This window comes from Amia ocellicauda, chromosome 7 (genome assembly GCF_036373705.1).
Source record: "Amia ocellicauda isolate fAmiCal2 chromosome 7, fAmiCal2.hap1, whole genome shotgun sequence".
Taxonomy (NCBI): domain Eukaryota; kingdom Metazoa; phylum Chordata; class Actinopteri; order Amiiformes; family Amiidae; genus Amia; species Amia ocellicauda.
The window spans coordinates 40395981-40408688 of record NC_089856.1 but is presented as its reverse complement, the minus strand read 5'-3'; the positions used below and the strand labels follow the sequence as shown (position 1 = coordinate 40408688).

At 42.5% G+C, this 12708-nt stretch overlaps 1 protein-coding gene and 1 long non-coding RNA gene across 17 annotated transcripts in view; one reads left to right on the top strand and one right to left on the bottom strand.

Moving 5' to 3' along the window:
- Positions 1-205: 205 nt before the first annotated feature.
- Positions 206-9682, bottom strand: LOC136753466 (uncharacterized). The gene is made up of 2 exons (XR_010817433.1): positions 9593-9682; positions 206-394 (listed from the first exon to the last, which is right to left on the bottom strand). It is a non-coding gene; the product is annotated as an uncharacterized LOC136753466 (long non-coding RNA).
- Positions 9683-9805: 123 nt separating this feature from the next.
- The window catches only part of dlg1a (discs large MAGUK scaffold protein 1a), a 161306-nt gene continuing 158403 nt past the window's right edge, over positions 9806-12708 (top strand). For 5 of the 16 annotated variants that reach the window (XM_066709604.1, XM_066709603.1, XM_066709601.1 and 2 more), the window contains exons 1-2: positions 9810-10447; positions 10848-10979. In XM_066709604.1, the coding sequence (XP_066565701.1) occupies positions 10429-10447; positions 10848-10979 (151 nt within the window). In that variant the 5' untranslated portion in view covers positions 9810-10428. Of the gene's footprint in view, positions 10448-10847; positions 10980-12708 lie in introns of all 16 variants that reach the window. The other 11 variants (XM_066709596.1, XM_066709594.1, XM_066709593.1 and 8 more) reach the window with 4 other exon arrangements.

The window sequence follows — 12708 nt, the reverse complement described above, 5'->3', positions numbered from 1 at the left end:
AGTCAGGTTTGGCAAGTCTTTTAAAGTAGCCAGAGGGCATTAAAGGTCAGAGAGAATAATAGGATAGAATTGTCCCTGATTAGTTTGTCTCGGGCAGGAACTGACACCCTCTTTAAAGATCCCTTGAAATCTGAGGTTTATATCCTAAAGAAGCAGTACTGGGAATAAAAGATCACAAGATTAAAGACATACAAGAAAAAGGATATAAAATGAAGTTGCAAACCAACAGATCTTTTTATTGTTGCCCTGAATCTTCGTTACCAGAGTTGCAAGAGTGATCGACGTCTGTTCAGCCTTGAGGTGCTGCAGGGCCTAAACCACCGTCGTGTGTGTTCACTCCTCAGTAAATATGGATTTACAGCCATCGTGAATTCCCATGCACCCCTGAAGACATCTGAAAGTGAGAAGAAACGTTAAACACATTCAAAGTTTAATCCCTAGTAACTGAATCTGTGGAAAATTCGAGTGCACATCAAAGTGAACGAGGGAGTAAACAATAAAATGTCTTTAGGAATCCGAATAACACGGCGGGAGATGAAAGGGGGAAAAAAATGTTTCACAAACTTGATTAATTTGTTTTGTTCTTTTATATTTACATAATTGTTACTCAAAGCAAAATCACTTCAGTTGTTGTTAAACATGGCTGTAAGCGCTGGACGTCTTCCTTTCAACATGTTGAAAAAGCAGTCATTGCTGCCGAGGTTTGTGACATGAAAAATATGTGAAAAATAAAGACTGACTTTTTTAAAACTAGACAAGATTATTATGCAAGTCTGGGAGACGGAAAACCTGTTTGATGCATAACCTAGTTATTTATTTACCTACATTTATGATCATTTGACTTCAAGAAGGTACCACAATAAGAACAATGAATCAGTGATTACATTCAGACTAGCCACCTGCAACAGAGTATCAATCAGTAATGCAGCGCTTCATTCCACGGCACTGCACAGAGTTCAGAACAGGGTCCCCGAGCCCCTGAGAGACATACTCTTATGTTATAATTTCAGCACGCTCTAGAAGAGAAATCTGGGGGGTTGAGGGAAAAGAATAAGAATCGAAATATATGAAGTTCCACCGAGGGGAAGTGGAACAGGTTAGGGACCGTTCTGTGCCGATTTCTTGATTTTCATATAGAGGTTGTTTGTTTCTGTGAGAACACGTGCTATAGATGCTTTCCAAGGTGCTGTCGATCAGATTTCCCAGCCTCCCCAGAGAAAGAGGGAAAGGAAAACGGATGCACGGTGTACAGTGAACACAGAGCTGGTTGACGTCTGGGGGTTCCTGACAGGATCAGTGGATCCGTGGAGTGTTCAGTGCTGGGCTGCCTAGCTTCAGCACTACAGTACTGTGGACACCAGCTGACAGGCAGACATGCTCCTGGCAGACCTGATTAGCACCTCTGGGTCTCGGAGGGCTGTTCACCGTCTCCTGTCACTCAGCTAGGACTGTAAACCCCCCACCACCTCTCCCTCAGATACTAGACTGCATGTGACAACCCCGTGCTCAGAGCCGACAGACCTCCTGTGGCAGAGCGCACTGTGAAAGTTTAAAGGTACAGAAGACAACCTCCCCCCTCATACTGAGGTGACACGTACAGTCATCTTCTTTGCCTGGAGCTCCCTCTTTATCACAGTAAATTAAAACAATTTAATTTAATTCCCAATCAAGTGTAGGTCCCATGAGGAACTGGCAGCAAGGACTTTTATTTTACTATCATTAAATTACATTTGTATTTAATAATAACAACAATAATATAGTTTATAATAAATAATAAAATATACATATAAATATACTCCCTTTGGAGTATGACCAAGAACCCTCTGAAAATGTCCATGTGCCATTAAATGCACCCCCCGGATCCTTTAGAAAACAGCTGGATGAAATCTGTGCATCAGGCAGCAGTCAGCAATGAAACCAAATGAGCTGGGTGGGCCAAGGGGAGGGTCGGGGGGTCTCCTCTCATTTGTAACTTTCTTATGTTCTCGTACCAAGCAAATTAATCATGAATTAAGACACGGCTCAGTGGTATCACAGGTACAAATTGAGACATGGCCCGATTAATAACATTCCTGTTCTGTGCCCTGCCTGAGCACAGCTCTGCCCCTCCTGTGTCCCACTGGCCCCGTGAAGAGTGTGGGTGGAGGTTCAAGGGTTGCACCCCCCCTTTGTTATTTGACAGTTGAAATATCAGAGAAATTAAAACTGAAAGCATGGAGCTGCACCCGTTCTGGTGTATTTCAGACGAGACCGGGCATGTTCAGTGAGCAGGGCGGGCGGCTGTGAGCAGCACAGTGGTAACTCCCAGAGGAAGACGGGCAGCAGCTGCAGTGAGGCCCTGACACACAGGGGCCACGTGGACTAGTACGGTCCCTAAAGTAAAAACTGTTCCACTGCTGCATACTGAAGATGTTATTACTATCATGACCTATTTACAGGTATATGTAGTACGTAGGGCCCTGCGTTTTAAGCGACCAACTTCCTTAAGCTGCACTTCATTCCTCCCAGTGCAAAGTCATGTCATGTGGTCTGGTTAATTAAACCACTTAATGATTAATGATCTCCTCATTCCTTTAATCATGTCAATTAGTCATTCTATCACCACGCATTGGCATGTTGATTAAGTGGCAACAGCTACAGACATTTATTTAAAGGGTTATGGACCCCTTTTGTGTATGTGTAAATACATAATTTTAATGTTTCAGTTTATTAGTAGGAATACATAATTTGTTAACAAAACAAATATAATAATAATTCCCAGAACAATTGATATAAAAATACTGAACATCAGTGCATTCAATTTTTCTATCAAATTTAAGCATCATCAATTGGTTAACCTTTCATAGATTGATGTTTTCTGTAGTGTAATAATTCTTCATCTTCAATCCAAAATTCATTCAAAGTCATTCTTCTGCCATTTGCTTTTGCATTTGGTCGGTATTTGTCCTTTTCTGATTTACACTGAGCATCAAATCCTGGAACAGAATATAACGGGAGATTTCCAGACCTAAACTACACACTTGTTGTAGATTGAAGTAATAAGTCAGTTTTTCAGAAATGTCATGGACAGTTTTTACACTGTTGTGTCTGTGCTGTGTCCTTCTTGTGCCATTGCTCTAGATTTATTTATTAATTCTGCAACATTATTATATGTTTGATGAACTCTCACCTCACAGCTTTAAAACCACTGAATCAGATCCACCAGTTCCTTGCCATCCATCACTATTGGGGAGATTTTAAACTTTGCACATCTGTAAGCAATTTCTGGAGGTCCTTTAACACTACAGTGTTTGGTGAACTGTGCATTTCCTTTTCCATGAAGCCTGTGTAACAAGAGATGTATTAGGAATTAAATTCAGGAGCAGAATACCAATTGCCCCATCGTGTTATGTGTGGCTCAGATGGCAACTTTATGGGTAAAGTACTGCCTTCTTGTTGGATTATGTCTGTCAGGTGGTTTTCTGCCTGGCAAATGTTTTTAAACATTTTTTTAATGGCTGTGACCAGCTTGTCTGCTTTCAGAAAGTGATTTGCCCAGATATTGCTGGCAAGGGCTTTTATGTGGGCATTACATGTCACATGTACTACATTTGGCAGTAAACGTCAAAGAATGTCATTGTATGCCTTGATCATGTAACTGGCATTATTATAATTTCAGTATTTTATATAAATTGTCCATGGAATCAGTGATTTTTCTTTTGTGGACAAATTGTTTTGCTACTAGTCATCTGAAACATTTAAATGTTTATACATTATGCAAAATAATATTGAAGAAGACACATTAGTAATAAAGGAATGCATGACTAATATGCTCAATGCCCGTAGCTGCTGTTGCTTCATCAACGCGCCAATGCGTGTTAATAGAGTGACTAATTGAGATGATTAAAGGAATAGGGAGATTATTAATCAATAAGTGGTTTCAATAAGCAGACTATTTGAATGCCTTGTGCTGGGCGGACTGAAGTGCAGCTTAAGAGAGATGATATATGATATAAAAATGCCATATTTCTCTGGCTGTATCTCTGACAGAATTCCTGAACAGGACCTGTGTGAGGTAAGACTGGTCCTCTGATGCCTCCAACTTACTTATAAGAAAAGGTTTTTGCTGCTTATGTATTAATACTCCTAGGGATTGCATTAATATACTTATAATATGATGTAAGGCTGGATTTGGTCAGGGCCATCTGGACAGTCACAATGCCATAAGCCCCCTGCTATATACTGTCATTTCATCAGCTGCCACGGGGCCCTCTGGCCTGACTAGATTATAAGGAAATCCCTAATACTATAGCAAGTAACTTGGGCTATCTACAGCTGCTGCCACTCATTAATAATGCATCCTGAAATAGAAGCAGCGCTGTGGTCGTGCACACTTGTAAGAGTATTAATTCACAGAGAGCAGGGACTTCAGGGCCGAGCAACTTTCACCCGGCCGGAGGAGAAAGGTGCTGGACTGGTATTCTGGTCATCTGTAAATCTGAATATCACCAACTGGATGCTTTCGTCCTACTTCTCTCAAGATATAGTTTTGTGAAGTTTAAAGATAAGGAGACATTCCATAAATATATTAATTGTATTATCCGCCCTGATCTCTGTATGTTGTGAAAGCTGCAGAATTGTGTAAGGGTAATCCTTGAATCAGCATAACCAGTGGTCTAAATCAATGCGGTAGATTCCCCATTGACTGGGACCCCGACAGTGGCTTATCCAGAGAGAGTGCAGCCCCGAGCACAGAGTCACGAGCTGCATTAACTACTGCTTTAACATCTGTCTCCAACAGCGACGGGCAAGCAAGTCGAAAAACTGAACCCACGCAGGAAAATATATTTCCGTACTTAAGACTTTAATGACGTGTCTTTTAAAGGGGCCTGCCACGATAAACTGGCAGTGACCTGTGGCAGTGACCTGATCTCCCATTGTTGAGAAAGTCTCATCCATTTTGTGAAGATTCTCACTGTAAGACCCTGGGATTCGGTCTATAAACAAACAAATGACCAGTTCATTTTGTATTCCATTCTTACAAACACACATACATATTAAACTTATTTTTATAATGCATCTGTCTGATCGTTAGTTCAGAAAATTGTGCTTCTCTATGTGCTGCCATCTTCCAGCTTGGAAGAGTAATACGTGGTATTCTGCTGCAGCCAACAAAATCAAAAATAGATAACCACAACAGCAACGATAATAAAGGGAGTGTTTGTTATATAAAACATTTTCCAGTAAACAATACATTGGAGATTTCCTCCCCTCACATGGTATTGATGGAAATATCTACAACACAGAACCAAGGGTTTGCAGTCACTCATGGAGGAAAGTGATCGATATCTGGCTGCTTTCCAAAGGGTTGTATTAACATTGCACCCGCTCCTTAAATTCAACCGACAGATCTCTGTTCATAGCAGGGGTGTGAGGAGCCCGTGCTCTCTGTTCACAGAGATCCTCGCTTGAGACAGGCTTCTTAATTCACTTAGGGCTTTCATGTACGAGCGCAGCAGCAAGCTGACAATAAGATGATGGAAGAGGCTGGATTAAATGTATAATTGCTGACAATGAAGACACACTGAGCCCGCCGTTCTGCTGTGGATCAGCTCCGGGCAGACTGCCTGTCTGATTATTGTACAGTTTGCAGTGTTGTTTAAAGTGGAATATTACATCTAGTGTTCACTACCACTCCTCACTCCTGTGTTCTCTTCTTTCCTTGCTGTTTTTGTTTATTTGTCTAATTAATGTTATGGAAAGAGCATTTTCTAAAGACTTTCGGAAAGCAGGAACGGACATTGATGGGATTGGAACATTCGCTTGGCACGTCCTCCACATTTACCTATTACATGACTGTGCGCTTAATGCATCAAGAAGACCTGCCAAGATTTAGATTCACTTGAAGCTTTTCCTCTCAGAAAGGGAGAGAGACATCCATCAAGAATATTTATGTTAATACAGCCCTGGCAATAATGAACTGGAGCTAATTATGTGCACATTAACTACAACACCCCAAGTTAATGAGAGAAAGACAAACAAACAGAAATCATGACAAAGGCAGAAAAGGCAATTAAATCCAAGCACCAGTGCCAGTAAAGCACAGAGAGAAAGAGAAAACAAAATGTTAATTTCCCAGAAAGTGAAACAAAAACAGGCTTGCTTTTACACCAGGCTTTCAATTGTTTCGCTATAAATCTAATGCTTTTTAATCTGATTAAATTGCTCCACCTCCCGGGATATTGTAAGGAACTAATATACTGAGAATTTAATGGCTCAAGTGAAAGGTAATTAACGTGAAAGGAAAGTAAAATGCCTCCAAAGTATCACATGCACTCTGATAGGATGACTTTATTTAAACCCTATCTCCTGCCCCACTTTCGACTCGGCAGAGGAATTTTTTGCCTCACTGTACAGCATCTTGATTTTGTGAAGCAGTGTGGAAAGTGTGGGAAATAGCGAAATGCTCATTTGATGACAGCTGAAGTAGTTTTGGGATAAAACAACAGAAAAAGATTTCTTCTTTGAAAAAACCAAAAATTATAAAAACAAATCCCAAGCAAGGGTTGCATGCAGATCCGGACCTAATGCATGCAGAGCCCGACGGACACTCTCATTCTTGCACTGAAGCAGAAACTTAGTAATTCACAGAGCAAGAAGGCCATTCATAAAACATGACAGTCTTAAAATAACTGCTTCTTAAAGTGGAGCGGTTTCCTCATCTGGGTCATGCTGATTATTCTCCGCACTCAGCTTGTGAACGTCTGTACTGTAGAGCCTTGCTTTCTTTAGCCAAAATAATAACAACAACCACCACCACCACAAGAAAGGCGAAAAAAATCGCCAAAGAAGGAATAAATACTGTGGCGGAAAAGGGCTTCCTCTTCAGAAAAGCAGAGTGAAGGCCCAGAGCCTTGACTGAACAACAACATCAACATCCATCACAAATTCCAAAAAGAAACCGTTAAGTACACCTCTAAAGTATGCTTCAGTATAGTATAAAAACACATGGAGTATTCGTTTAGGAAACTACATCCTCTTCAAAAGGGATAACTCTGATGGTGGTTTGGAATGAGCTTGATGTATCTCCTAGTTTAAGGGAATGCATGTACCTAGGGTGAAGTGCACAGAGATATGGAGATAAGCACAGGACAGATGTCATATGCATGGTACCACAAATTGCCTCAAGTGAAACATAAATAATCTCTGTAGTATGGAAAGCAGAGGGGGTTCATATTAAGAAGGAAACCAGTTTGAAAAAGCAAATCACTGAAGAATAATCATATTCCGAACATCACAGACAACGTGGAGAGAATGCAGACGAAGCTGTCGGTGGTTATGATGGTCCTCTGTGATCTTAATGTAAACAGTTCCGTAGATTTTCTCTAAGACTCTCCTCTCCTTTTTCTTCTCCGCTGTGTGGAATTGAAGAGGAAATATTTTCTCCTTACTTGAAAACACTGCATCAGCAAGATTATGTGGAAGACGTTTGCATCACCGAGACAAGGCCCGTGCATCGAACCTCCTGCTTCGCGGAGGCTGTGAACTGCCCCTGATGTTTTTTGTGCTGCGTCAGAACAAGATCTAACCAATCAGGGCCTTCAGAGCTGAATACCAGGGTCTGACGCTGTTTACTGGAGTTTTAGTTTTGGTTGAGCTCCAAAAGCATGAATGAACCATGGTTGTGTTTGCTTAATATACAAATAAATTGGCAGATTTGTCTCTGCATTGTGGGAAAGTTTTATTGACCCACAGTCAATACATTCCTAATTAGGTTTTATGAGTCTCTCGTGGGAATGAGACAGAGACGAATTCTCTGACAGGTACGATATGAGACTCACTGTATTCCGCTGAGCTCATAGCTAACTGCTTCAACTAATTATTACCTGAACTGGACTTATTTAGCATCACTTCCCAGCTCAGAATAATTCTGGTGATTCTGAGAGTTCAATAAACCCATGGCCCTCTGCATCCCTAACACACAAACAAATCATAATTTTATATAAAATCATAGTCATCTTGTTTTCCCATTTGTATTGATGTATCCCATGTGGCTTGTTCTCTGTGTCTGCTTTTAGAAGTGCAGTTCTGAATGCTGTATACTGTCTTCCTTTCAAATGCATCTACACAGAATATGGGCTACCCGCCAGTGACAGCGTGTAGGTGAGTGAAGACAGAGGTAGTCTTAGTGTCCCAGGGCCTTACTATGCTAATACTATATCATGTCTACAGAGAGAGAGAGAGAGAGAGAGAGAGAGAGAGAGAGAGACATTCAGATATAGTATGTCATTCCAAATAGTTCTTAAAAATGTGTACAAATGTGGAAAAAGTTATATTAGCAAAGAAGGACACTGGTCTATATAACACCTTACATACCTATATCAAAACACACACGTATATCAAATGTATATGTCTTTTTCCGGGGCACTACTCACTTGTGCCTGTCTGCTGTGTACAATTCATTTTCTGGTCCTATATTAAGAACTCACCTTTGCTGTTATTCTGAGTGACCTGTTCTGGGGATTTACAGTTGGATTTGTGTCTGTGCAGTGAGCTCAGGACAGAGTCACTTTCTGCGTTGCCTCAGTGCACTCCAGTCCATGGCTGGGACACACATCAAGACTCAGGTGTAAATGATTCGGATCTAGAGGGTGGCCGGTACTGAAACGTCTGGGACACAGAGGTGCCATTACTGATTACCGGTGACAACTGGCCCATTTCAGACACTGCTCCAGGGGCAGCCTGGGATATTAGATCGAAATACACACACATTTACAAACCCTGCACCCTTTGCCCTCCTGTGGTAGAACTAACTGCAATACCTAGGTGTTCACAATCTCTCACCTCAGCACCTCTCCTCCCCTCCCTCCCTATGTACACAACACTTTCTTATCCTTGCAATGGCTGTCTTCTCCTCTGTCTCATGAAGAAGTGGTACGGATACTGCATTTCCTGCTGTCCCCATTGTACTGTTTGTGCACCATAGGGTGTTTTATTTAGATGTATAGCACATATTCATTACACTTTCACCCTTGTAAATCACTTTGGCTAAAGCTTTCAGCCCAGCAAATAATAATAATAATAATAATAATAATAATAATAATAATAATAACAAATTCTTAAAGCCTGATCTTTATAACTTATTAACATACCTTTTGATTAATTTAAACGTGCTAGTGTGTCAAAAGGTTATATACTAAATAATAATAAAAAATACAATGCAATAAAACAACACAAAATTCAGCTTCCTATTCATGTCACCAATTTCCCCCAAAATGATGCTCAGCGTTTTAGGTTTTGTTCAGGACTTGTGGATTCTTGTTGGGTTGTGGATAAAGTATTAAAGTGTGTAATTTCTGATGGGATTTCTTTTCTTTTTTTGTGTGTTTGTGTCATTAGCAATGCCCCTGCTTATGTGCAGAGACAACTTTTCTCAGAACTTGAATTTAAAAATATTAAGATTAAGTTATTCTCACAAGCTATGTTTCCCCGCCTGTAGATTTTAGGGAGCCTAACAAGAGATGCAGAGCATGACAGTGTCCCACCACTTTCCCAGGCAACATCTATCTTCCCCTAGTGAGCCAAAAAGAAAGAGAGAAACAAATCCACGCACCGTTTGAGTCGCGTCCTCCGGCGCCTCCTCCGAGAAACTCCCGAGTCTCACCTTTCCCCTCCTCCCTCCTCCGAGGCGGCCCGGTCCCGACTCTCACTCCTGATTGGCCGGCCCGGGCTAGGGAGCGCGGTCATGTGACTCGACTTCCAGCTCCAGGACGCCATTTTGAAGGAAAGTTTGGGATTTCGGGTACATAGAGAAGAATTTCCCAAAAAAAAGCAGGAGGGGGGGGAACCAAGACAAGTTTGCCCAAGAGACGGAGGGACAAAAAAAATCTCAGCACCGAGGAGCGGGAGAGAGGGAGCGGGACAGCGGAGCACAGGGCACGGACTGAACTTTGCGTCTGTCAACCGCCTGCACGGCGACCTGTGCGTTATTTTACACCCGGCTGCACTTTCTGGTCTGGACTGCGGTCCCGTACGTGTTGCGCTGGCGGGAGTATGCGCCGCTTAAGCCGCTTTCTCGGCGGTTGACTGTCGGTTGGGCGTGCACGCTCGGCGGAAAGTTTGGGGGAAAGTAGCGACAGCACGAAGGCGGGCGAGCTGCGTGTGTGCGGGTCTCTCTCCCGCTCGGCGCTGTCAGCTTAACGCGCTGTTTACGGCTCCGCTGGAGGCTGAGCAGAGGGATCAAACGCCCGGACTCGCTTTCATAGCCTTCAAGTCACCGGCGGACACATTCACGAAGACGAGGGACCGGACCCGGCGGCCGGAGGGCAGTACAGCGGTGCTGCTGGTTTCATGCAAAACGGACCAAACGCGGACGCCTGCTCGATCGGGGCGGTCAGTGTAGCTGCGGCTGCTGGTGTTGCAGTTGTGTTTTAGCTAGAGAGGCTCAACATGCCGGTGAGGAAAAAGGGTAAGTTTCACTACACTTTTTGTTTGTTTGTTTGTTTGTTTGTTTGTGAAGCGGCTGGTGATGTTAGTGGAGATAAGGTAGCGTTTTAATTGAACTAGTTTAGAGGCGTGTGCACTGATTGACGGCTCACGTAAGAGGTTTTATTTACGCTCGTTTCGGCACCGGCTTGCCAGGCGTTGTGGTAAAGAGAAATGCAACATGCGTGGTTCAACATACGTCCACATGTGAGTTTCAAGGGAAGCGTTAGATATATACATGCATGTATGTGTAGATGAACCCGTGTGACGTTTGCTAATCTGTCATTAAAAAGGATAGTGGTTCAATTTTCAATGCATAACCTAGGGGTGGGTATGAATATTATTATGGATCATTTTGACTGAACTTGTTTTGTTGTGTGCAGATGCACAGAGGGCCCTGGTGCTGCTGGAAGAGTACCGGACTAAACTCAGCCAGACTGAAGACCGGCAGCTGAGGCACTCCATCGAGAGAGTCATCAACATCTTTCAGAGCAACCTCTTCCAGGCCCTTATAGGTACCTGCAAACTGCCTGCTTCATTGCCATTCCCTTTCTTCCCTTCCCTTCCCTTCTTCTCAAGACATCCCAGAATACCAATATGGTTACACATATGCGTGAGCTGGCTGCCGCCTCAACAAAAGTTGAAATTGCAAACAGATGCTTGTTTTTGTGAGGAGCAGCTGCCCCTGCTGTAGTTGACTTCAGACTTGACCTCGTCGTGGGAGTGCCATTCTCCTATATGTGGATGTAATGTATATAGATGTATCTGTTGTCTGGATATGTGTTTGTTTATTTGTTTGTCCCATTCTTTTGAGAGACTAGTTCTGAGGAAAAGCCTCACAGAAAAACAGTCTAGTATCAAAAGTAGGCATATATGGTGTGGAGTCTTGGTTGCACAATACAAGATCTCAACAGGCTTAGCCTCACCTTGAATATGAAGTGACTGTTTAAAAAAAAAAAAAAAAACTTTCCAGAGGTTGCAATTACATAATGAGTCACATATGTCATTATAACCTGCCTCCAGAATGTTAAGTGGGGTTTTTAACAGCCACCATACACACGCACACAGACACACTCAGGGCTGTAATGCTACAGAAGATGTTATTTAACACGACATGTTGCAAATATTACAGCTCCTGGTAGGAAAAAAAGACGCAAGGAATACTATACAGTTCAGCCAAGGACTCTGGATAGGCATGTGTAATTTGTAGAAAATATTGGCAGTAAATGCATTTCTTCATGGAACTTAAAATAGATGGAATATTATTCAAGCCTTGCTTACTTCCAAGTTCACAGCTGAGAGAATCAGTCTCTCTGTGAAAACTCAAACGCCCAAAAGCAAGTTTTAAATGGTAACGTTTTGTAGGAATTAACTCATGCTTGTTCCAATTTGATCTGTTTATTTTGTGCCACTACTTAAAGTTGTCTCTTGCTTAAGAATGGTCTCTGCTGTAAAGCTCAACCAAAGAAATAGAAATAAAGCCATTAGGTACTCATAATGGGAATTGCCAAATGCTTTCACACACCGCAATGTCTAGATGGTTATTGTGAAAATGTTCGGCGGAGAAGGGGGCACCGGACTCTCCCCGAATTTGTACCAGCTATCACTGGCGCTGGTGATTGGTAATGCCAGGCCCGTTGGCTATTATTCTGCAGTTAACTCCTCTGATTTCATTGTGTGGTTTTTGGTCAGAAAAGTCACCATTCTTTGGATGTGAAATGAGTCTGGCTCCCACACAGTGATGCTTAAAGTTTGCAATTTGGCCTGCGTCCTTGTGCGTGATTTTTATTCTCTTGCTTCGGCATCTCAAATTTATAACTACGGTGGCCATGAAGGCAGGAATTCTCCACGAGAGGCGAGGCGTCCCAGAAGCTCATTCCAGCCAGTTGGTCTGCTTAAGGTTTTTATAAACAAATGTTTGGAAACCAAACTGCCACCCCACTGTTGAATCGGACACAACAACAGCTGAGTTTGTAGTGTCCAGGCCACATTCTCCAATGTGTCATTGCTGTGCTAAGTCACACCCATTGTTGCGAAAGGTAAACTTGGCAAGGAGACTGCTTCCTTGCCCTGTTCAAACCTGTGTGGGCACAGAAACAAAATTGAAACCCTGTTCCCTCGAATGTCCCACACTACCCGAGACGAACAAGCTCTCCAAAACCACAGCATTGTGGTTTTGGAGAGCTTGTTCGTCTCGGGTAGTGTGTAGTCCATCAGGAATGTAGGTAATTCGATGTTATAAAT